General features: G+C 39.8%; 1 protein-coding gene across 1 annotated transcript; it reads left to right on the top strand.

Annotated features, from left to right (window-relative positions):
- On the top strand, nucleotides 1-24004 carry LOC145435028 (adhesion G-protein coupled receptor G6-like). The gene is made up of 22 exons (XM_080312303.1): nucleotides 1-204; nucleotides 6294-6403; nucleotides 6602-6723; nucleotides 7428-7536; nucleotides 10182-10360; nucleotides 12642-12776; nucleotides 13371-13460; nucleotides 13866-13975; nucleotides 14329-14451; nucleotides 15111-15189; nucleotides 15253-15371; nucleotides 16249-16458; nucleotides 16553-16675; nucleotides 17982-18116; nucleotides 18659-18768; nucleotides 19466-19562; nucleotides 19703-19813; nucleotides 21190-21316; nucleotides 21376-21536; nucleotides 22878-23048; nucleotides 23344-23486; nucleotides 23705-24004. Exons 1-21 carry the CDS (start codon nucleotides 163-165, stop codon nucleotides 23458-23460), a joined length of 2580 nt encoding a protein of 859 aa, XP_080168429.1. The 5' UTR covers nucleotides 1-162; the 3' UTR covers nucleotides 23461-23486; nucleotides 23705-24004.
- Nucleotides 24005-25889: the final 1885 nt, after the last annotated feature.

The following is a 25889-nucleotide window of genomic DNA, read 5'->3' as shown; positions in this document are numbered from 1 at the left end:
ACATTTCACGTATCGTTCGCATTTTATGTGTAACGCTTTCTTTCAGTTACCAAGTCCGAATGCCCGGAAGAATGGCTGGAGGACGATTTTCGCTGTTATTACTTTTCGTTTGGTCAAAAGCCGGATAAGTCGTGGGCAGATGCGCAATCCCATTGCGAGAGCATGGGATCTAACCTGGTAACGATTGATGCTGGCGACGAGCATGTGAGTAATTCTTATACGATCTCATCTGGAGCGCATGAAACGGATATTGTAACTGTAGCCACGTGTTTCTATAGTATATTTGAGCTGTGATTCCTTTACGGCCATCGCATTTTAACAGGTGTAGATAAAACAGCATTTTGTACAGAAGTTATATGTTTAATGGTGAGCTATATTTTAATATCGTGGGCTTCTGTGTTTAACAGCTGTGTACAATGTTCCCTCTAATATTTGACGAGTCTGCGCGCACTCACCAACTCACTCACTGCGCGGTCCCTTGGACAATAGTGCGTAACGACTAAAAAAGAGGTCATCACTTCGGATTTTCTGTGCGCAGAGACCGTGTCAGCACTGCGCAATTGCGTACGTGCGTAGCTTAGAGAGAACATGTTCTGTGTAGTAGTCGGTTGCCTTACTCGCATCTTTAGGTCTTGGCTTTCGGTTTTGCAGAAAATACATACTTTAACTGAAATATTTTTACTAATCGAACTATAACTTTGGGTTTGCATATAGGTAGATAGTAAACGTTTTTTTAATCAGCAAATCGTTAACGAAATCACGATTCGCTAATGGTTGCCTTTTGTTTGCATCAGCGGACAATGGCCTATGCTTTCGAGAATGCAACTCCGATAGCACACCAGTTAAATATCATCCATGTGTTATTTCACAGTTCGATTTTAAAATGCGAATGTCTGTAAAATCCAAGTATGAAACTCAACGTCTCAAGCCACATACTCGGGTAACGGGCATTCGAGCATGTATCACACAATTTCTATCTCTACGATCATCATTGTTCCTCGTAAGTGAATGAAATTCACGGCAATGTCCCTATCATAGTAACATTGGTGTGTATTGTGCGAATATTTTTGAAGGGTTCTGTTCTGTGTGAATGCGACCGTGAACCTATGACGTCATATTGATGATACCAATCCTAAATTCTCGGAAAGTTATATATTACTATAGGCTACATTTGTACATGATAACGAGCGATGACTCGGGCTATATTATGCCACAATACCGAAGTACATGCTGACTTTTTAAACGTCGCCTAATGTATCAACTGGAACAATCAAATGCTATATAATACTTGCACAAAATCGCTTTGAGATCAATCTCGACGAGGATTCGGCTAGACCGGACAGATGCATTCTAAAGAGTGCCAGATATCATCTCAAAAACAGGTTACACAGAAACCAACACCCCAATCGGGCGGATTTGGTTTTTATGATACAATAAGGTTATCAAATCAAGATAGATCCTGTATATCTGGTAGATTTTCTACGTCAGACATCGATGCATTATTCGTATCAATTTTGTTGATGTAAATAACTGATTGTTTGACTAAGCACAATGCACTGATTTCCTCTCCTCGTGTAATCTGCTTCGTTCATGATATTGTGTGATCACTTGCAAAGCTCACAGAAGATAGTCACTGAAGATTCACAAACAAAAAGCTGAACATTCCGAGCAAACTTTCGAGCAAATAATTTCTGAAATCGGCAAAGTACATGCTACCAACGCCGTGTGGAGAGCGGTCCGAAGTTGAAATGCAAAGAATTTCAACCAAAGACGTTAACATTACGTGAAAAATTGTATTACAGGAAGAAGGTTCACAGTGCCGAACCTACCGAGGTTTCGTTAGTGAACAACTTCCAGAGGTTCACACACAGAACGATTACGGGAACCTGACTTTCACACCATCCCGAGTCTATACCCCGTTGAGTGTGTGCTTCAATATTTCCAGCTCTTCGGTAGTCAATCTTTGTCCCCTAATCAGGATGCCAAAGACGATCCGCTGCTGGATGGAATAAAGTATATATTTTCATTACAATATCCTCCTGTGAAACAATATAGGCCCTCCCCATGGTAACTCATGAATCAGTTATTCGCGGAAGATTCTGCATCGTGATGTATTGAATAAAACCATTGAAAATATCTCATTCATTGTCACCTCTGATCGTGGAGATTATTGTATTTGTATTACGTGTGTGAATTTCTCAGATCTAGGTTATAGATGCGGAGCGAAACAAAATAACAGGAATGTATGAATATGTCCTCTATCTATAAATCGATATTTCGATGGCAGATGGAGTGCGACGAAACCAAACAATACCGTTTTCGGTTACATGACCTATAGCCACACTTTCATTCTTTGTGGCTTGAGAGCAGGGGGCCCAACTTTTTATCCTGCCAGTCGCATTCGCCTTTCGGATTTTTCCGACAATATCCATTGCTAGGACTGTTAAAGATTTTAATAGAGTGCATTTAAATTATTGCATCCCTCTGAAATAGCTTAAGGTGGCAGTTCGCATTATTATCGAACAAAAATGACACAACATTATATTAGACAATATTAACTCAAGAGCCAGATATCTCGTGTGTATTCAGTGCCGGTAATAGAAATCTTTCCATCAAAAATCTGCATATGTTCGTAACTTACTGTTCCTGACCGAAGCATCGCGTCACCACGACGCTTATAGTACGTTATAAGCTACTGCCCCGCTAGCCGCTACGCTTTACTGCAAGGACCTTGTTCTGCATGCATTTTTCTGCTTTACGCTTAGTGAACGCATTGCTCTATCAAGTATGCCGGACCCCAATTGTGGAACAGCATCTCGCCAGCTATCCGACAGTCGTGGAGCATGTCCGCATTCAAGTCGAAATACAAGCAATTTCTTCTAAATCAATACTAGCCATAGTCTTCAGGATTACCGGACCACGACCTAATATCGACCTCACCCTCCGCCACTTGCCACCTCATTTTGTCGCTTGCGTCTCATATTCTTCTCTGCATTATTTTTCATTCAGTGTGTATGCCTCTTATTTACTCAGCTTAAGCTAAGGTGGGTGTCTGATCTTAATGGCTACTCCAAGTTGTTTCGACACCTTCCTATCTTTTCATTGTATCACAGTCTTGTGATGTTTTGAAACGATGAAAATATTAATAAACCTGATTGATTGATTGAATAGTAAGGTGTCTGAAAGAATCTGTAAATCTGAAGAAAAACACTGTTATATCTTGACTTGTTTGAGATGGGACATTCCTAATAACAGATACCAATACCAATACCAATACCATGGGCAACATCCATATACCCCTTTCCACCAGTAACCTCACATAGAAATCAATCGACTATGCCGGTCCTGTTATTTGGAATTCTATACCTACATCCATACGAGACCTTCCATATCGCTCATTTAAAAGAGAATTATTCAGACACCTCATCTCCTATTACTAACTCCACTTGTCTCACTCTGTTTTTTAATGTTGTTAGTATTATTTATTTTATGCTATGCTGAATTTAATGATCCCGACCAATTGTCACCAAATTTATAAAGAATATCTGTAATTGTTGAATGCAGGGTGTGGTCAGACCAATTTATCATACCCACAGTCATATCGATCACACTATGTCCTACACCGTAAAGTTTCTTGTTATTATTTCATGTCCCAATGTTATTTTATTTACGGTTGGACGAATAAATAAATATTTCTGTCTCTTTCGCTCACTCTCTTTGATTACTGTTGCCAGAGCTATCGGGGTCTCAATACAGACAATAAACCAATTAAAACTGTCAAACGCCATATTGCCACACGGGATGATACTGACGCAATCAGACTCTGGCACATCTAAGCAGACTTCGCCAATAACCAAAAAGCTTTTGAAGCGTGGTTATAGATCACATCTATCAATAACTGCACTTGAATAAAAAAGCAACCATGCTGAGCTTCTCCGCAACGTTTCAACCACGACAATTCGTCTTCGACTCCAGGATATTCATTACCATATCGCTGTGTTACTGGGCCACCTTTGATACCTCTACCTGCAGTGATCACAGAACCTTCCTTCTGTAACAAAGTCGAGACATGTTGTTATTCTGCCATTTGGATATTATTTCGAAGCATTCTAGTTTTTGAATGAATTTTCAAACCCGTCGAAATTGTGTGAAAATGAACAACAACGTGCGATTTCCGAGATCTTACTATATCCAGGATGCTGTAAAGCAGCGTAATTCACGCGAAGCATGACAGTGGACTAAAATCTCAGACACCAGCTTGTAACCGTCTTGGGTCAGAAAAATCGCCCTGCTTATATGGAAATATCTTATTCCTCCGTAACTTTGTGTCTTTCTACGCACTTTGCAAAGATGCTTGGCAGACAGACCCATCAGCTATCACCTACACGCATTCAACATATATTCTTAATTCGGAGACATATTGTGATCGGTGCAAGTTCTGGGATCAGTCACAATGTGGCATCGGTGTACGGATTGTACGACGCAACTATAACATTTCAAATCACAATATAATTAACACCGTTGTCGAAACTTGCAAGAGTCAGCACATATATTAAAGTCATTCCGAGTTCAAGAGACTTCAATTATTCTTCAGTTTTTTTTCTGGCGACCTCGCGCCTCCTGCAGACGCGTTCACGCCTACCAAGGGGGCGCCCTAGTTCGAAACCCACCGTGCCAGACCATTTTTTCGTACCAATAAGTAGCATTAGATTTAGCTTTTGTTAGAGGGAATCGACGTACGTTGAACATCGGCAAAAAGTCGTAGAAGCGACTATTAGGTAATTAAATTCTGAAAAGGGATTAGGACAGGTTCTTAAACAGTCTTTCCGCGAGCCCGAGAGGGTTTCCTAAGCTAGAATCTGGGTTCCCGTGGTGGGCAAGACAAACATTCAGCTCATATTCAAGATTAGTGCTGACGACCACAATTTGGCCATCATTACTTGCGGGCGTATATACCCGATCTGTATTCGAATATTGACTGTTGAGGACTGTGGTGGTACGTTGTGTGCAGTGGCATAAGACGGGGAGGTTGCGGCTCTAAATCGAAACCCCTTCCTTCTGAAATGTCATTTCTATCTCCAATATTCATACGCTCATTTGCAAAAGCAACTGGTGTCACGCTGCCGCGTTTCGACCGAACAATACGCTGACATTTTCGAAGGGGAAGTCGTTTGCACTCCTAATCTTGTTGTCTGGAAGTCCCTGATGTACAATAGGGCTTCCGTTTAGAATTACCGCCGTTTCAAGGGATAAGATTTCGGTTTACTATGTAAATTAGCATTAACTTAACCTACAAGTCCGGGGTTGACTGAAATGGAGTAAGGTATATGAGAACGAATCATACCATATTGATTTGTTAATGTACATGACATTACGAAACTATGGATCAAAGAGTTTCAGGAACCATCGCAACACACATTGATGGTTAATTCAGTGGTTCTCAACCTTTTTATCTTCTCGGACCCCTTTAAGGCCGTCACGGCCCCTCGCGGACCCCCAAAGTCTAAGTTCATATTTAGCTCAATTATCGTACAATCTTCGTCTGTCTTGTGCAAGTATTAACTGTAGGCTGGTAAAATACGGCAACAAAATTTCTATTCTTGAAAATAGAGGCATCCTATTTATGTAGAAATTGGGTAGAATTTTATTATTTCAAAGCGAATTTCGTCGCTTGCATTTCTTGAAATACGTGATCGCGTCTTGAAAACCCACGCCTTCGATTTGATATGAAGGAAGGCCAAAAATCCATTCCCACAAAGATAGGTGGTGACGATTGAAATAATAACGCGTAACACCTAATCAAACGACCCCTTCAGGGTATGATCGCAACAAAATGGAAAAATTACCATATAACGCCCAGCCTAGTCATTTCTATCTAACAACTCATCGTGAAGTTTTTCTGGAACAGTGTTTATGTATATCACATAGGAAAATGGATTTTTCGAAGTCAACCTGATTGATCTTACTACTCCGACTTTTATATTTTTTCACAAACACCAACAAAACATCTTTAAACAGGACTATGTTTTTATCAGTAGGATATTGGCAATTTGGCAATTGAAATGAGTTTTCACCGTAAGACATTTCATCTCAGCCATTCTGTTGATGTAAGTCCCGAAGTTTTAGCAGTTATGAAGCGAAATTGGGTCTTCATTTCCTTAATTTAAAGAAGTACAGTGGAGTATTAGGTTAACCGTTTCAAAAATTTAGAGGTTTCGTGGACCCCCTGAAAATTCTTCGCGGACCCCCGGCTGTGAATGTATATCTACAATAATGACTCATGTTTTTTACAGTCTTACCTTGTTTCACAATTTGACGAACAAGACATGGTGTGGATAGGTCTGAGGGATATTGAAGGAACCAACGTCTGGGAATGGGCCGATGGAGAACCACTTTCTTACATGTGCGTCAGTAAAACTGCCTCCAGTTCAATCACTCGGAAAGTATTAGCAGAACGGCACAAAATTTTTCATTTTTGCAAGCAAAGTGAATAATTATGCATACCGGTATTTTTATTAGCTGTCATGTGCTATTCTATTTGGAACTGCAGTTACTACGCCTATTTGTGGGTAAGTAACGCAAACTTGGTCCATTTATGTAGGCATTGGGATAGCGGTGAGCCAAATGGAGGAGGTCCAACGGATAAGTGCGTTATGATGCGTTATGATGGTTACTGGATCGATGGAGAATGCTCTCAAAACATATCGTATTTTTGCGAAATGGGTACGTGGGATTTGAAAATTGGATTTATGTGACGACGTTTTGGCCGGTGCACAGATTGTCACTTTTAGCTGCTCCTTCCACTGTTAATATCGTATGAAATGAAGTGTAATAATTGACACAAGCAGTGTTGATGCACTGGATTTTAATTTGACACAGTAGTATGTTCAAGTGCGACAACGAGTAGGCCTACGCATGCAGTTTCGTTCATATGGCAACAGTAGGGTTACCATGATTTGGAAATCTGAAAAGAGAACACATTTTCCAAATGTTCAAACTTACAATACTGTAGTGAAATCCGGAAAATGGTTAATTTTTTCCCAACTTTGTGGTTGGTTGACTAAAATATTAGCTCGTGGGAGGATTAGGGCTCTAATCCGAGTTGAATATTATGCAATGTAGTGCAGTGATGAATGTCTTCGTTTTTCTCGAGCGCATCCACTGTCAACAGACAAAAATTGGTGCTCGTGGTTTCAACTACTTCATTTGATTTTAATGAGGCTTTTTTGCTTCCAGTTGAGCACAACGCAAGTTTCCGATCCATCTAAATAAATTACTATATAGACCGACTTTTGATTTTTAACTCTTGAGAAGAATGCCATCGACAAGATGTTAAATCAAATATCTGATTCTTCATCGTGAAAACAGATGCTGGCAATGTAATGCCAATCAATGAATAGCAGGTTTCGATTGATTACTTCTTTCAGACCATGGAGTGCACATTTGCCAAAACACTACTAATAAAACAATTATATGCAGTGAGGACGAAGAAATCTTTATTCGTTATGCTTCTTACGGAAGACTGGAGACATCAAGGTAAGATTGCAGGTTGCTCACATGGATACTTGTGGTACTTGTATCATATTTGTGTTAAATTCAAACACCATGATTACTTGAATATTAGGACGCAAGCCGATTGATGCAGCAATTTTGGGAATGAGTAGTTCACTTATATAATACGCACGAGAGGTTACAGCTTACAGCTATACCATAGTGTCCTATATGGTGTGGCCACAACCAAATCTCATGGCTCAGTTAGTGGAATAAAATTTATATATTCGCAATCAGTACCGCGGAAGCCTTCAATTGATCCCATTTTATCAAATCTAATGCTCGGCAAGCCGGTCAAAAATTAACGACAAATTGCCTTTGACTAAATGGAAAATATGACGTAGACCAATCTTACTGAGCCGTGAGATTTGCTTGTGTCCACACCATATATGACACTGTGATCACACGCTACACTACTAAACGTAGGATACGTCATATTTGTGTACTGTGATGCAACAATAATCTAATCAGATGGTTAGATGAGGTCGTCATTCCTTCACTGTAGTGTGGTTGTGCATTGCGCAGTGTTGATGTTCCTTTTTTCGTATTTCAACAGCTTCTTGGAGGTACAGAACTTCAATATACAATTGAATGGTATATTCATATTGAAACGAACCCGAATATTTTCGGCTGACACTCGTCAGGGCTAATCGTCATCAACTAGTACAGAATTCAAAAGAATTTCGTACATCAACAATCGTAGCACAAATCAGAATACACCAGCCAAGGCTATGTCAAATAAAAGAGTTCGTGTATCATCTAAAAATAGTACATTGAACGCTCTCGTATTCGACATTTCATGCTGGTGACGTCATATTTTGTGCTACGATTGTTGATATACGATGTTCTTATAAATTCTCTACTAGTTGCTGACGATTAGGCCTACCCCTGACGAGTGTCAGCCGAAAATATTGTGGTTCATTTCAATATGAATATACTATTCAATTGTATATTGAAGTTCTGTACCTGTGTATGAGGTACAGCCTCATAAGCATATGAATTTTGTGATAATGTGGTGCTGTATTGAAATGATGCGATAAAACTAAAAAAACCAAAATATCCGTAAGCTGACACGGTGGTGATCACTGCATCAATGTCTAGTCGATTGCGAGTAACCTTCTGCGAACTGACGTTACGAGTAACGCGAAAAATCAGATTGTTTACAATGTATTTCAGAAACCTTCGCTGGCTATTGATTTGATGCGAAATATTCCATGTTATCTTTGACGAAATCGTACTCGACTAAAAGCAACATGTACACTAGGGTAAACTAAGCATAACCATTTAACTAAGCATCGAGCATAAAAACTGATACTATTTCAAACCAAGCGGTATGATGATTATCATCCTCTCACGACAGGGGTGGGAAACTTCTCCAGTCGGTGGGCCGGATAAGGGAAAATAAAGTACTGGACGGGCTGGATTCCTGACTCGAACATTAATCGCGTATATAACCGCCTATTACAAGGAATAAATCGTATTTAATGTCAACTTCAAGTTTAAAACATAGAGACCAAGTACAGTATTTAATGCATTTATCAACGTTATGCAGGCCTACTTCAATAGATGTTGAAGTCAATGACACAATTTCGATCAAAGTTTGTTTGCGCTTTTCATGATGTTTGTCGACTACTATGATCATTTACACCAGGCCAATTTTTCTTCAATTTTATTCCGTAACTGCCGACTTGTAGCACGGCCCACTCCTAGGCTTTTATAAGACACCGCTTACACGGATGACATGGCGAGGAAGAGCCTAGATAAACCAGGTAGGAATTCTGGAGTCGACCTCGGTCGGACTCGAACCCGCAACTCATTGGTGTTGCAGCTCTGGATTATACCACTACACTATCTCGCCACGAAGATCAAAGTTAACAACTGGCTGCATGTCGGACGTAAAAACCGTTAAAGATTGCGCGTGAACGTCAGTTAGATTGTAACGAAGCTTTGTCTTGTTAATGTTCATGTTCGAAAATGTTTGCTCTAAATGTATGCAGACTAGTGGGGGCCACATTATCACTATCATACAAGACCGGAAACTTTCTGCGGGCTGCTTAAATCCCGTCGCGGGCCGTATGTTACCCGCCCCTATGTCCTACGAGGTAGCATTATCTGCTGATGACAAGACATACGACATGGCGGGGGATTTTATCAATCATGCTAATATATCCAATAACTACGGGCTAGGTGTGGGTAACTTGTGAGGCAATGAAGAGTTCAGCTAATTGGCCCACTTGTGATGTAATAATGAGCGGGGAAATTACAAATCAGAGGTTTAACTTGATACCGCGTACTGTTCCTTGCTAGCAAATGTTCAGTTTATGTCATAATCCTTATAACATTTTAATGCAATCGTACTTTCACAAAGAAATCAATCGTCTTACTTTATGATACCATTCCGCCTGCGATAGAATCTTGATAGTCAGTGGCAAACTCTACTGCATGAAATTTATAAATAATTCTAGATAACAGTTGGGCCTCCCAATTTTGAATAACTACATTAGTAACTGTCATAAATATTGCAATTTGTCGAGATCAGAAAGTGAGCAGTTTTGTCACAGTGTTGTAAATTAACGTAATTCAGGGATTTGAAGACCCTGAACCTAATCTTTTGCGAATTTTCCGTTCAGCCAGTGCAATGTGGAAAGTGCTGTGGAAGGGTGTCATTCGAACGAATCGTTGTCAATTGTATCCGATTTGTGTAACGGACGATCCGAATGTCCTGTTAACCCAGGTGACCTCTTCCCTGATGACCCTTGTGTGGGCACGGATAAATATCTCAATGTTGCGTACAGTTGTTTGAACTCAAGTAAGTCCAGAAACAGTAAGTGCATCGATTTCAGTTAATAAACCCGAGTGTTTTCAGCTGACTTTGAACTTTGTACATAAACAGTCGTATCACTAAACATGATATCACAGGTATTACAATATGAATGATCCGGGTACAAACTAGGTTCGCGGATTCTGATCAATGTCGTCTCTAAGGCAAAAAATGAACGGCCTCTCTCGACTGCGCGAAATCGTACCGTCTCGACAGTTTATCGCACAATAGAATGCTAAAAATAGTACATTGAGCTTAAACCATCTGTTCGCCCCGATTATTCGAATCGGTCGGGGATGTTCGCCTAGTTTTTGACGAGCCGCTTTATCAAAACAATGTTATTTGTTTGTGTCCGCCGGGATTGCGGTGCTGGATTGTCTCGGGCTAAACGCGAGAATCTAGGTAACTGAAGGATTGAGCTGATTGTAGTCACATTTGGCTCCGTGCCGAATGTCTGATATTGCTACGTCCTCGCTATTTCGCTATCGTTTTTGCACCGTTGGTTGCTGCAGTTTGGCATATATTCTTTTTCTTAAACTTGACGTTTTTAATACTTCGAATATTTCCTAGACCGGCTACTCCCAACAACACTTATTTGTTAAACTATGCATTCTAACTTTATCCCCTTGAGATATGAAAAAAATTCGTTTATCCATATGACAATATTCGAGTATTGACCAGCGCTGGGGAGCAGGAATCTCAAAACAATTTTAGCACTCAATGGAATCGGAGTCAGAGTCGTTAAAAAATACTGGCCGGAGTCGGAGTTTGTGAAAAAACTTCTGACTTCGACTCCGACTCCAACTTCTTCAATATGAAAGCAAGTGCTCTCATAATCAATAAAAATAGGAGTTTTATGTACCAACAATCACTGTTATTCCTAACGATATTGATAACATTGGACGTCATTGCAAATTTCTATTCAGTGGCATAGATAAAGATCATTGCAAGATGCATCTTCTTGACCAACGCAAAATTGCTGAAGCCAATTACAACGGCTATAAAATCAACTGTCCTGTCAGGCAATAGTAACTTGTCAACAGAAATATCCGTTGAAACAACTACCCCTGAACAAATCACTGCCATTTTTAATATTAGGCTACTACTGTGAAGACCAGGGGTCGCCAACTCAAAACGGGTCGCGGGCCATTTTCCAAATTTCGTAGCGGCCGAGGGCCGCATGAATTTAATATCGATATAAAGCAGGCAACCGCGTTCTAAAACTCTACGTCAGTACAGCGCTATGCTACCTAACACAGGCGATGGGCATAGTGACCACAAAAGAAATAATATTTTATTAAAGAAATACCAATACAACAAAAGATCATTGTCATCAATTTCATTTTATTGTGAACTCTGAGCTGTGCACAATACCTGTAAACGCATTTTGGGGTTAGATAAGTTACGAGCTGAAAGACCATCTCCACGTAAAGCTTGATCTTGTGGGTAGACCCTAAGCCAATGGTTCTTAAACCTTTTTAGAGATGCTCCCTTAATGATGATGAAACATTTCGCGCCTCCTTATCGTTATATCACAAAATGCATCCATAATGCTAGCAATCTCAACGAATAGTTTGATGACATGGAAGGTTATGAATGTTGATGAGAGAATTGTATAATATGAATTCCGGACCATACACAGAGCAATAACTATGATTATGAAATCGAGGTAAATCGCGATGAGCGCGAAAAATCTTGCAGTTGACCGCAGCTCCGCGCCCCCATCAGATGCTTTCACGCCCCCATAACGGAACGCACCCCCAGTTTCAGAACCACTGCCCTAAGCCGTTTTCTAATCATCTCGGTCTTGGCAGTGTTTGGGCCATTGCTCGTCAATTTTAGCATTTCAAAATGTTTTATTAGCTTTCTTCCGAAATCTCAAATCAAGTAACGGGCCGCAAACAATGACCTTGCGGGCCGCATGCGGCCCGCGTGGCGCGTGTTGGTGACCCCTGGTCAAGACCAATGTTCCCTCTAAGCTGCACACGTGCGCAAATGCGCAGTGCTGACACGGTGTCTGCGCACAAAAAATCTAAGTTGCGCACAAAAAATCCGAAGTGCTGACTTTTTTTAGTTGTTACGCACTGTTGTCCAAGGGTCTGCGCAGTAAGTGAGTGAGTGTGCGCAGACTCGTCACAATTAGAGGGAACATTGGTCGAGACCATTTCAACATCAGGTACATTAACATCGATAATGCATGTGGAACCTAGCTCAGCCCGTTTTCCCGCGGTTGTGACTGGATCAGCTGAATCTAGCATTTTTCAACCAGGTGCTTCAAGTACGGAAGCAGCCACAACATCTGAATCTACTTCGTCGGCCAGTGACAGACTTTTAACAACCAATACAGAACCTATTGACCGACTCACTACGGTTTCATCACCCTTGAATGAAAGTTTAGTACCATGTATGTCGACCTTTGTTGGTTCTTATGTGCAAACTGGTGTCACATGGTCTTGATAATTTTCAGTGATGAATGCTGATTTGGTTATATTTCATATGTCGATAGCATTGGTAATTCATGTTCCGTACTATAGATTTGACTTGAAAGTTGTAAAGTTGATTGTTGTTACGTCCAAATGCAAATCAACAGACTGGAATTGAAGATTTATTGAAAATAATATTTTCACATAGCCTAATTCTAATGTAACTACAATAATAAGCTCATGTCCCTTTCAAATCCTGTTCTGTATTCAAGCTAAATATCATTGATTCAGTTGTTGTTTTTGTGTCGAGATGTAAGCTTTGGACTAGAATCACAGTTTGATCCAACCCGATATGATTTAAAAATGTCCATGTCCAGTTTTCCAACCTTGATCTGATTTCAGTAATTAAATTATGACTCCATATATTCAGAATCTATTCTTTACAAGTCCAAATCATTCCTTTCGTCTGTCTTGCCATTGATTGTAAATCCCAAACTAAAAGCTAATTCAAGCGGTAAACTATTGATAATAGTATGTTCCCTGTTGGTAATGATGTGTTATCGTCGTGATACAAGATAGCTGCAGTGAGAAACAGTCAATTTCGGGATATACGTTTCCACCTACGCAGCCCGGACTTAACACGTATTCGGAAGAAAAATGCTCAGGTACGTATATATTTCACTCATATACAGGTACGATTTGACAAGTCTTGCGTTCTAAGGGCTTGGTAATTGTAGATATGGGCCAATTGGCAATATCAATAGGACGCAAAAGTCCAATGGCTACTCTAGGCTTACATTAAAACCTTACATAGACGCTAATCATAACCCGAGCCTGGCTGGACCTTCATTACATTATCTGTGAAGAATTGTTCCTTGACAGAGGATATCTCGGGTAGTAGTATAGCATATCATGTCATAGAGTCATATAAAAGCCTTTATAAAATAAAGATATTTGTTCATAGCAGCATCGTATCAATATCGTGTTACTGATATTTCAGCTCTCGAAAAACTTGCATTTCTTAGATTTCATTTTACCATTCATCATTGACTATTCTGTTTTCAATATAGATGATGAAAACATATCACTCGCCTCTATTCTGTGTTCAACCGAAGACTATTATAACGCAGCATCACTGAGAGTTTCGAAATGTAATTCTATTGATTCAGCGATATCTGCCGTGAGTATTTTCGTAAGTGTATCAGAGATAATGGTTAAGTCGAAATCCAGTTACGGATTCGATCTTAAGATCTACATCAAATACAGGCATTCATATTGAATATGTCCAGATCTCTATTGATTTCTTGTACTGTCTGCGATTCTTTGGAGTCACGCAGAAATTCGGGGTTATCCGGGATCTTCATTCCATATTCTTATCCACAGCTGGCCGTGACAGTTCTATCTCTGATACCAAAAACAGCTGTTCTGAATCTGTATCCAATCCAATTAATATAGTGGAAACTCACAAATACAGAAATTGTCTGATCCCTAACTTGTACGGTCAGAAATCTAATAACTTGAATTGTATCTTAGCCATTGAGCGGCACTACTTTGGAAGAGCTTGATTTTGCTACTGCAAACGTATCAGCTTTAAATGCAACCCAAGTAGAACAAGTGGTGGAGTATCTCAACAACATTTCCAATCTTAACATACAGGTTCGTGGAATATCGTGCAGATTCTTGTAGGTTCTTAAGCTTTGCAGAACAAATGCCCGATTTTTTTCTAAACTAAGATGGTAGACTTTCTGCAATATTGTATTCAATGAACAGTTTTGTTTCAACAATTTTAATACGTGACTGACAGTATTTAGAGTAGGCCTAACACTTTTTATGGTCAGCACTTGACATTACCAGGCCAGCATTTACTATATTGACTCCGCCTACAGGCACATGTCACTTCATTTTCATCGCTTGTCCTTTTTATATTATATTATCCTGTGTTACGGATTAGTGCGTATGCTTCTTATTCACATCTTTTATACCAAGGTCTGATTGAAATACCAATAAACGTCGTTTTAACTCTCATCTTTTCACCTTATCGCAATGTCATGGTGTTTAGAAATGGTGATTAAACGAACTATAACCAATGTGCCTGCAGATTTTTGATGCTCTGATCGTCTCTTGTGGAGTCCAGATTTCAATGCTTCAATTTTTCAACAACAAAAAAAGTTCCTAAATCTTGTAAACTTTGATCGATAAAATAATGCTAGCGCTGGCGAATTTACTAACGTCATTTTCATTCTGGTCATTTTTATAGGCACTTGGCCCTAATATTCGTATAGCTGTGCCCTGTCTTAAATTTCTTTTATTCTCAGTATTCTCAAAAGGAAATCATGGAGGTAGCGTCAATAATAAGTCACATATCCGAATATTACATCACAATTCAGGTATCAGGTGAGTAATATCACATCATTGTTTACTAGTTGAGGTTACTCCCAATTGCCTGCTTCCGGCCAGCTAACGAATTTCCGATTGAACGTCAGAACTTGGTGCGTTCGTTTGAGAGGATTTTGAGACGATTCGATTCGGAGAATACTTCAAACTTGTCGGTGTACACTCATCGCGTTAATGTGGAGGTTAGAACCATTGTTATATGCTTCATTTTTATGAGTTACACTTCAATTCCTTTTATATTCTCCATATTTGTCTTATGTGAGTCTAATCTAAGTAATGAATTTTAGCTACCGGTTACAATCCTATTCTTGAGTATTCATAGCATACCCAAGGTAGTGTGAAGTATGAGTGAGTACACTTTTAATACCTACCGGCCGAAATTGCACCTATATAGGCAGTATCTTTTGTCATTTGGCGTTAGCTGCGAATATTATTGACGTAATTTCTAACGTAGCCATTTCCGTGCACCTGTCAATCAGGGCGAAGCGTGGACCGGAGCCGGATTGGATATCCGGCCGGATTTTCTCATTTTTGGCCGGAGCCGGTTCGGAGCCTGATCAGTCCTTTTACTACGAATATGACAGCCTTACCCTCTTCCACCATCGAATCAATAGTTAAAGTGAAACGTTCATGGAAATCAACCACATTCAAGTTCAAGTGGGCATAATTACTTTAGATAAGGGTTAGGTTTGATCTTTGAGTTTTTAATTTACTGTTTGCATTGTTTCAATCATTATTCAATACCAGTGTTTCGGAGCGGATCACGGTCATTTGTAGAATTCTGCCTAGGGGTCGGACTGGAGTCGGACCAGAGCTTTAGAAATCAGCATCGGAGTAGGACCGGAGAATTTGTCGATTCGCTTCGCAATACTGTTAATGCATCGTGTCACAGCACACTGATTGCGAGGATCTGAGCCAATTCACCTGATGCCGCTTCGGACTTAGCAGAGTTTCATGTCGGTGTCCAAACACAAAATGCCTTGTTTGGACCCGATCGCAATGCTATTGCGCCACGCACGATCGATATTATGCGATATAAGTAAGCTTGTTTTTATGTAGGTCAGCAATATCTTCGACGTTGACTCTCCGTACGTATTCAATGTAACGTTTTACGAGGACAAAACATCCAATGTCGTGTCATATCCGATGACGATAACAATACCTGTAGGAGCTCTCATTCAAGCGCAATCTTTGCTATCTACGATTCGTATCGTATCTGTCGGTTATAGATCGAGCGTCCTTTTCCCTTGTCGAACAAAGACTGACTGGGTGAGTTTGGACTGTTTTTTTTGTAATTTGAATAGTACAAAACGAATTGTTAAAGTGAAATGAGATTTTTTCTACTTTGTTATCGCACTTTCAGGTCATATCGAGTAGCATTGGTAATTCCACATATGCATTGGAGGGCATCGTGCTAAACGATCCGGTTATTATCAGGAGTAACGGTATTTTAGGGCCATCGGGGCTGGAAATCGTGGAAAATAAGGTATTTTCTAACGTCGAGCCTCTTATTTTCTTTTATTTATTATTTATATCAGACGATACAAAAGAAGGCATGCTGACATGTATATTCTTTTATATTGTTGGTTGTTCAAAAACATTAATTCATGTTTAAATTTCAATATCGTTTTGCTATTTTTGGAGGGACATTTCTATGGAGGTAATATGGGATGAATATGGAATTTTCATTGGGTAAAGATTTCCACGTTGTTACCATATAATGTGTTAACAATGTTATAATGCATTGTGATAGCTATCACAATTTTGACATCTGAATTATGTTCACGACGTCTAATAATGCTACAACTATTCAATGTTTTTGACTAGCATACATCCATAAGTGCTAGCTGTATGTGTCACTCTTGAGCGCGATGCATTAGGCCAGGGGCGGGCTACTTCTCTAGTCGGCGGGTCAGATGTGGGAAAATGAAGTAGTTGGCGGGCCGGACTCCTGCATCGATACCTTAATCGCGTATTTATCCTCCTGTACAAGGAAAAAAATTGCATTTAATGTAAACTTTAAGCGTAAAACATATACCAAAACAGTAGTCAATGAATTTATTAACTTAATGTCGTCATAGGCTACTTCAATAACTGTTGAAGTCAGTGAGGCATATGTGGCCGAACAAAGTTGTCAACAAGTTCTTTAAACTCTGGCTGAATGCTGGACGTACGAACCCTTAGTAATGACCGCACGTGAACACAAGTTAGTTTGGAAAGCCGCTTTCTCTTGTTCATGTTCATGGTCGAAAACGTTCCCTCGCAAATGTATTTAGATCTGAGCCGCTGGCCACATTATCATGTAAGACCGGAAGCTGCCCGCGGGCAGCTCAAAATCCCGTCGCGGCCGTGTGTTTCCCACCCCTGCGTTAGGCTAATCTCTCATATGGAAATCGATACTAGCAGTGCTGAAATACCATGTTTATTGTTTGTCGTGAATATTAAACATTTAGCTGAAATATCCTTACTTACAAGATGCAACCTTATCCTTTGAAATTCAGACACTACACAAAAAATTGTTGTCCTTATATCTCATATGTACTTGTTAATTTCGAAGATACACTTGGAACAATTATACAGATGTGTAACGCGAAAGCTCATGTCTGTTGTTTAAATACAATATGCTGGTTTAGATTTCGCTATGCAGGAACTATAGTGAGTCATGCCACATTATCCGATGCATTTGTATATCTTAAAAGTCGTTCAAAACGAAATTTTGCCCTTAACGTAAAATTTTACCAATACATGCCCTGTAACATCTGGCGTTGACAAAGCGAAACTGTCTATCACAGAAAGTGGTCGCGAGTTACGAATGTGTGTTTTGGGATTTCAACATCGGAAATTGGTCGACTAGTGGATGTTCTTTGGTGTCTAGCAAACCTGCCACATGCCAATGTAATCATTTGACGAATTTTGCTATTCTGATGGTAAGTGAATTCGACTCGTACGTTGACGAATGGTTTTATTTACGTTTGGGCGATGAAAAACAATGCTTACAGAATTTGAGCCTTGCTGGTTTACATGTGAGGAATATCAAGTGTAGTTTTGTAATGCCTTTGTAATATATGTACGTGAACGGGTAACCTAGGTTACATTTCGAGTGTAATTTAGAAGCTAAGTTATACTTGTATTTTATGTATAGGTGTTAGAGTAGAAAGTGTTGCTTTTCAAGTAGAAGTAGCAATATCCAAGATATGTAAAAACCATTCCAATTCTAAGTAGAAAATGAAAGGTCGGAACTATACTTAGGTCATTTCGCGTGTAAAAGTAGTTTTGGTCAAGTGGACCCGCACTTTTGGTGGTTAATCGGTGATGTACCAATACAACTAAGTTGAAATATTCCCGCGTCACCGATAAAGATTGCTCAAAGAAGTAAAAATAGATGTTACTAATAATTTCTACTGTCTGAATAACATCGTCCGTTTTTTGCCGCGTTTATTTTGGTTCTTAATCATGCTTTGCTTTGCAGAGTGGGGTGGAGTTACCTGTGGACCCACTGCAGAGCATAATTACGCACATCGGCGTTGGCCTATCTGTCCTCGGACTCCTTTTGACCTTGCTCATCATATGTTTGTCACAGTAAGATATGATTCAGGGTTATAGTGGATCGTAATTTGTGAATCAATGGTTTCAATGACCAAACGACCGACCAACTACCTTTTCTCTAATATTTTTTATCAACTTGAGCGACTCTTTTACTCGAGTGAGTGGCATTTCTTCACGGGGCGCAAAATTTTTCTCTGCTGGTGGCATTTGTAATGTGTAGCCCAGATTCCCAAAACAATAATATTTGACGCCAGTCATTTAGGCACATATGAACAAGGGAAAAATCGAGACATGTATATAGGTCCTTTTCAGCCAAGGTTTCCTCGCCGCTGAGCTTTGTGACATACGCGACATTGTCAACGTCTTAGTGTTTGGTGATGTGGTAACTGCCGACGTCGAAATGCCGTTCTCTATAAATTGTGCGGGTTTCTTTTGGGTGAAGAGTACTCATATTCATATGAAGGGAGCAATCGACAATATATATTGTGTTATTATCTAAAAAATATATCACCTGTCGTAGATTTGACATGTCTTGAAAATGACTGCTCTACTTGCAATCGAGTTGAATTTTAGGGCGTTACATCTACTTCTACTCAAGTGCCGACTTCACTTTAATCACCTGACAATTTGTGGGGGATACTTGGCTGACTTGTATATAGTTAGTCGAGATTAGGTCTCTATCGCTTGTCTAGACTCTTTGCCAGCTCTGACTTGCTCACACTTATTGCAGGAGACTGCGTAAAAAGTACCAGATGCAGATCCTCGGAAACATCTGCCTAAGTCTTGCGGTCGCTCTTACACTGTTTGTGACTGGAGTGCATTATCAGGTAACACTAACAATATCGCAAGCCTGATTTTATTTTATCCAAACGGGGTCTGGTTCTAGGATTTACACTTTACTCTTTGAAATTTCTGAGAGCCTGGACAGCGAATAATGGACCCACAGTAAACCGAATCTTTTTATAAGGTGGACACCGTGTATTGTACGATCCTGACCGCTCTCATGCACTTCTTCTTTCTGGCCAGCTTTACATGGACCGCCGTGTACAGCTACTCCATCTATCAGGACATAGCTCAGGTGAGTTCCGACCGGTGGGCTTTGGTGCTCGTGAATTAGGGTCGCTTGTATACGTTTCTGATCAACTATTAACTCTATGGTTTCAAATATGTGCGCACTGGCCAAAGACTCAAGTCCAGGGGTGGTCAGTAACGAAGTGCTTCTACTTTTTGAAGTACTTGAAGTAGATTTTTTCTACTCACACTAGTTTTTAAGTAGTTATGATTTCAGACTACTTCTACTTGACAGTTTTCAGTTGTGTAGGCAAAAATCGGCGGAGAATACCTACTTACTTACTTACTTGTGAACCACCTCTGCTACTTCTACTTGAGTAGAAATTCCGGCGTTACTTCTACTTCTACTTGAGTAGCGACGGTGACTACTTTGACCACCTCTGCTCAAGTCAATTGGGATCGTGTAGATCAGTGCTCTTCAACCGGTGTGAATGGTGCTCCTCAAGGTGCACGAAAATCCGCATGGGGTAAACCAGTAATAAATGGTGCACAGGGGTGCATGAGTAACATTGCACTTGAGATCAGTGGTTTATAATCTGCTGGTGAAACTCTTGCTTTTGTCGATCTAATTTCAGTAATCAGCCTCCATAAACATTAGGGTTGGTATTGGGTTATCGTTTGGTTACTATATACCTAACCCTTACCCTCTAACGTAACCCCCATCCCTAATGTCCCTCATGTCATTCCTATTGTTCCTAACTCTCAATACTAACCGAAATCGAACATCCATGATACCCAAACCTAGTATCTTTAACACCCAATCCAAACTGTCATTAACCCCTTAATATAACCCAAATGTCGATAGCCCGCAACTCAAACGACCCGAAAGCGAAACAATCAATTTTGACATGTTCATTGGTGAGATTGGTATGTTTTAGGCGTACATCGGAGAAGCGTCGAACTTTGGCTTGGATTATTGATTTTGTGCTTATATTTTTTTCAATAATATCCGAAATAATTCATCTGCTGTATTCTACAATTTCGTGTTTATTGACAATCGCCAATAAAAAATTCGTCTTGGTATTCCATGACTTGTACCCAATAATTCAATTGAGCAGAGCTTTTGACAAAATTAGTATTATTATTATTCCATCATTGTGATGTTAATATATTTTTTGTGATAACCAGACAATAATCACTGTGGTATTCTCTTATGTGTCTGGGCAAGTGGATTTCGCCACTGAAATTCGTCTCAGTGTTCTATAACTTACCCGAACAGTTTGATTTCAAATTTGTGTTTTGAGAAAATAAGCGGAAAATTCGGTTCAGGATCCTGGAACGTATTTCTAATCAAATATATGTTGTTCCCTACCTAATCTTACCTCGTCATCATAAGTCAGCGCATCTTACAAAGTTCTTACTAATTCAAACTGGCAATTTCAGGTTATGGCATCCTACAGTAGACGGTTCAAGATCAAGTATGCCGCCTTCTTTGGCTACGGAGTTCCGACAGTGATTGTCCTGGTAAACGCAGGCATAACGCTCGGGTACATAGATCCTCACGTCACAGGTATTCATTTACAGACAGTGTTCTCTGACATATGACTCAATTTGTGGTTGCAATTCTAGGACACGCGACAAAGGAGTCGTCTTACAGGGCTCGGAATTTTTGCTGGCTGCAGCATTATTCTCTGTATTTCGGATTTTTGCTGCCCGTGGCGTTGTTGTTGTTGTACAACGTTGTGATTTATGGCATTATCGTGCCGAAGATTACGTGTGAAATTGCGCAGGTGCGGAGTTTCGTGCAAAGACATCCATTTCGTGATTGTAATAATGTAAGAGATATCTCCACATGATCACCGACTTTTTACGAGGTTCGATGATCTCGGAATACAAGGAAGTGCATTTTTCTTTGATTGTTGTGTAAAACATAATTACCTGTCCGAATTTATGGAAAATCCTTCCTGAATTTGACTGATTTACACCTGTTTTCGTAGGTATAATTTGATCCTGCGATTCGACGTGGGAGTGTCGTCGAAAAATCTGTAAATGGTGGGGTGTGTGCTATATTTGAGCCAGTAGATTTTTGCAATACTCAAGTAGATGTTGCGTACTGTCAATGCTAACCCAAGTGACGGTTTTATGCTACTTTCACTTTTATTCCAGCGTTTTCATAGTTTTTAAGTGTAATTAGTTACTATTCACACTTGGGAAATAGAGACTATTTATTGGTTAACTTTGCATCACTTTTGTAAACCACGCGAAATATCCCCAACATCACAGCAACTAAATATATATTCGTACTATTGCAGCTAGTTGTAATGTTTTTGCAATCTTGTATCAGTAACAAAGCTGCATCATATTATTCAATGTTAAAAGATATATAAGCATGGGAGCATATGAGCATAGGACGACTATGTCATCCCTACTGTTTAATATTACATGATTTTCATTTTCTACTTGAAGGGGTCTTGACATATTTTAATAATCGCAATTGCTGCATGTTTGTAATTTGGTAGAAATTTACTACGTTATCTATCTTCCTATGTGAGTAACTGTATGATAATGGCTCATGTCGTCACGCAATACTTGCTGACATGAGACTATTGTATCAGGGTTTGTCTCACTTTTGAAGAAATGTTCTCCCTTCGCCCAATTGTCCTCCTTTCCTCATTTTTGACAATTTGTCTTCCTTTTTAGCCTAAAATGGTCCAAATGACCACGTAAGTCGTTAGATGCTGGCCTAAAAGCTAGACGACGGGTTAGGCGGGGGTCAAATCTGGAAAAACGCGAGAACATTTCCAGTAAATATTGCTAAATTAGCTGTTTTAAATTTCGGTAAAGTTCTATTGATTGATAAAAGTGTCCTCCTTCCCCGATTCCAGCACATAGAAACCCTATACTGGTATAAGCTTTTTACGAGTTGAAGCTTAATGCTAAGTGGAAGTTTAGGTTAAGCATATATGTCGTTCTTTGCAGCCTAATCTAGCATTCGCATGATCAAGTTGAATACGTATAAATGCATGCACAGTAACAGCACTGACTGCTTTGTCCACCTCTGCGGATTTGATCATTTGGTATACGATTTAATAAACCGATATCTAATAAGCGAAATGATTTTGTTTTCGTAGATCCAATCTACCAAAAGCAAAAGAAGCACAGTGCAAAACCTCGCTACTTGTGTCTGTCTGGCGACGACGATGGGTCTGTCTTGGGCAGCTGGCTACCTCATGTTGGTGTCTGACGACAGGGATTTTTTAAATGTGATGAGCTATCTGTTCACTGTCACCACTTCCTTCCAGGCGAGTTTTGGTAGTGTGGACTACAGGGGGTAAATTGGGCGGGCATGGTTCGCAAAAATAAAAATATGTTAGTGCTCGCAGACAGAAATTCAGTCTGTGAAAAACTTGATGACCACTATAGCTACAACGGCACTTTTTATTAACATTTGAGAATATCTGCTTAGACGTAGCAGGAGTAGGAGCATTTTGACAAACTCTGACTCCGAAGGGCGATAGATATGCTCATTGCCTCCCACCTCACCAGGAGGACATGTAATGAAATCCGAGGTGTTGTCAGCATTATTATCTTACACAGGGTGTCATAATCTTCTATCTCACGGCGATAAAAAGGTGCGAACTCCGCAAGCTGTTTGCTCCGCAGAAGTCGGATTCATCGATGTTTTCTACCAGACTTTCTGCGACCTACGATTAAAGCGAACGTCGAGTCATTATAGAAATGTGAGTTGAGTCGTCCTATACTGACTATTCGATCCACTCGAACTTTGCTGCTTCTTGACGAATAGTGATATACCTCTTTCAGTTTAGAATTTATTTAAGAGAGTGTAAATATAGGACTGATTGACTACTTCTCATGCTCTGTTATCGAGGGTATGCGAGAAAAAAGCTTTCACATGATCGCGAGTGATATTTTGATGATTTGCTGTTTTTATTTTCAGAATGGAATGCGTCAATGGAATACAATATGCAGTATAATACTTCCAGGGGCCGGGGTTTATTAGGTCTATTTTGCATGGCTGCAATATGCGTAGTTGTAGTTGTTTTGCTCCTTATTTGCAATCGTTTTATTTACAATTTACGTTGCTACTGTAGTACCGTACGTTTCAAAGTTTGATGTTGCCACTGTTACAGTGCGAATGGTTTTATTATTAAATCCGTTCAAATCCATTTAATGTAACGATAACTCTTGAAAAGAGGCACTCGAAAAGTCTTTTAGTTTAATAAATGTTTTACTACAATGGATGTTGTGTTGACAGCTGTATAGTTGTATAAGCAAATATCTGACATTGCATTGTTTCCTGTGTGTGCAGAGTCTTGAATGTGATATGTAGCAATGCAATCAGTGATAAATTGTAGTGTAGCGGCTCTTAACCAGGGGTCTATGGACCTTTTAGGGGTACAAAGCACCAAATCAAGGAATGAGAGATGCAGTGTGAAATTAAACGCTGTTCAAGGTCCGAAAATATTTCGCAAATCAAGCGCTGGTGCGGGACTACCTGACGCAGGCAAATCTGATCACGCGGGGTACAGATGATGAACAATTGATAGTAACACATGTTCACAATTCGCGAGGTCAAAACACAAAAAAGGTGTGTTAGGCCGACAGAAATAAATAGCTGAAGAGCTTCTTGGAGGTACAGAACTTCAATATACAATTAAATAGTATATGCATATTCGGGTTCATTTCAATATGCATATACCAGTGGTTCCCAACCGGGGAGGAATTCCCCCCTTGGGGGGAATTTCGGAATTTCTAGGGGGGAATTTGGCTTCCCGATGAGTCAAACTTACATGGTATATAAAGTAAAGTACGAATAGCTTGTAAAATGTACCGCATTATTTGTGAAGTTTGGGTTTGCAGTTTGTCAAATACCACAGTTTCAAATTATACTCAGGCGAAAAACTGAATGAGTTTTGCTTGCAAAAACAAAGTTGCTGTCATGCTGACTAGAATATCACACGCGAATTCCCTTCGCCCGACCCCTCTGAAATGAATCAAGGCTTGCGCAATGTATTCTCTGCTTCCGGAGAAAAGCAGACACTATACGGCACCTGTATGACAATCCAGTGTTCAAATCGGCATTGTCTTCGCAATAATAGGTGAGATATGAACTCCATCGGCCTTGGAAGTGACAATCACATTTACAAACTCATATTACCAACACAACCATTCACATTCGCGATTGCTAGGTAGCTCGCTGGGCAGTGTCAGTTTAGCGCAGCGGTTATTACCGCGGAAGGATTTCGTGAATAGTAACGGTATCCAATTTACAATTTACTCTGTTGCTGAAGTTGTTTTCCCGGTTAGTAGGAGATGATTGAACCATGCGTGGCTGTCTACAGAACAATTCAGGTATTCATGGGCAGACGCCTCTGTATTTGCAATTGGTGATCGTGGTTGGCTGCTCCTACGCAATTAAATTTGGCTATGCGACAGTGTGCAGTTGTTATTGATTAGTTACAAATCAAATCTTGAGAAAACGTTAAAACCGGCACCAGGACGTCTTTGCTTGCTCAATTCTTGATAACGACCAAACATATAGATCAAAGTGAACCCCATTTGCTTTCGTCTGAAACGCCCGTGGTTGAGAGTATCGAGAGGTTATGAGTATATTGGACTGGGGTTTCACGATTACAAATTCATCGCGAGCTCGGTGTCTTGTCTTGGTCATCATCTAATCTTAATATTACCAAACTTTGAATGTTTGTACACATTGTAAATAATATGATCACGTTTCCAACTGTATTTGTGACAGCTTTCAATTTTGTGCTCATTAACAATCAATGTTGTGTGTTCCAACTTTCGTTTCTGAACTTTCATTAATAGGAAGTAAGCCTATATTGTTCAGCAGCGTTAAAAGGAAATATCCCTTTTACGTTTTATCTAACATGAGTATCAAAAAGAGAAAATACGACAATTCATATATTGAATATGGCTTTATATGTATCAATAAAAATGGAGAGGAGAGACCTCAATGTGTGTTATGCGATAAAGTTCTGACAAACGATTCTTTGAGACCAACAAAGTTGAAACAGCATTTACAAAATGTTCACTCACAACACAAGGATAAAAGTAGAATATTTTTCGAGCGTCACAGTTGTGCTTTGAAAAAGATGAGACTA

Source organism: Botryllus schlosseri, chromosome 3 (genome assembly GCF_051294905.1).
Source record: "Botryllus schlosseri isolate E-star chromosome 3, Bs_hap1, whole genome shotgun sequence".
Lineage (NCBI taxonomy): Eukaryota > Metazoa > Chordata > Ascidiacea > Stolidobranchia > Styelidae > Botryllus > Botryllus schlosseri.
Note: the sequence above shows the minus strand (reverse complement) of the source record. Positions and strands in the feature narration are given on the sequence as shown.

Bases quoted from the DNA above. Each gene is read 5' to 3' on its own strand.
- LOC145435028 (XM_080312303.1), top strand. From the start codon at position 163: ATGGGATCTAACCTGGTAACGATTGATGCTGGCGACGAGCAT. The intron at 16,459-16,552 runs GTGAGTTTGGAC...TCGCACTTTCAG, and splicing joins GTCGAACAAAGACTGACTGG to GTCATATCGAGTAGCATTGG. The intron at 19,563-19,702 runs GTAACACTAACA...TCTTTTTATAAG, and splicing joins TGACTGGAGTGCATTATCAG to GTGGACACCGTGTATTGTAC.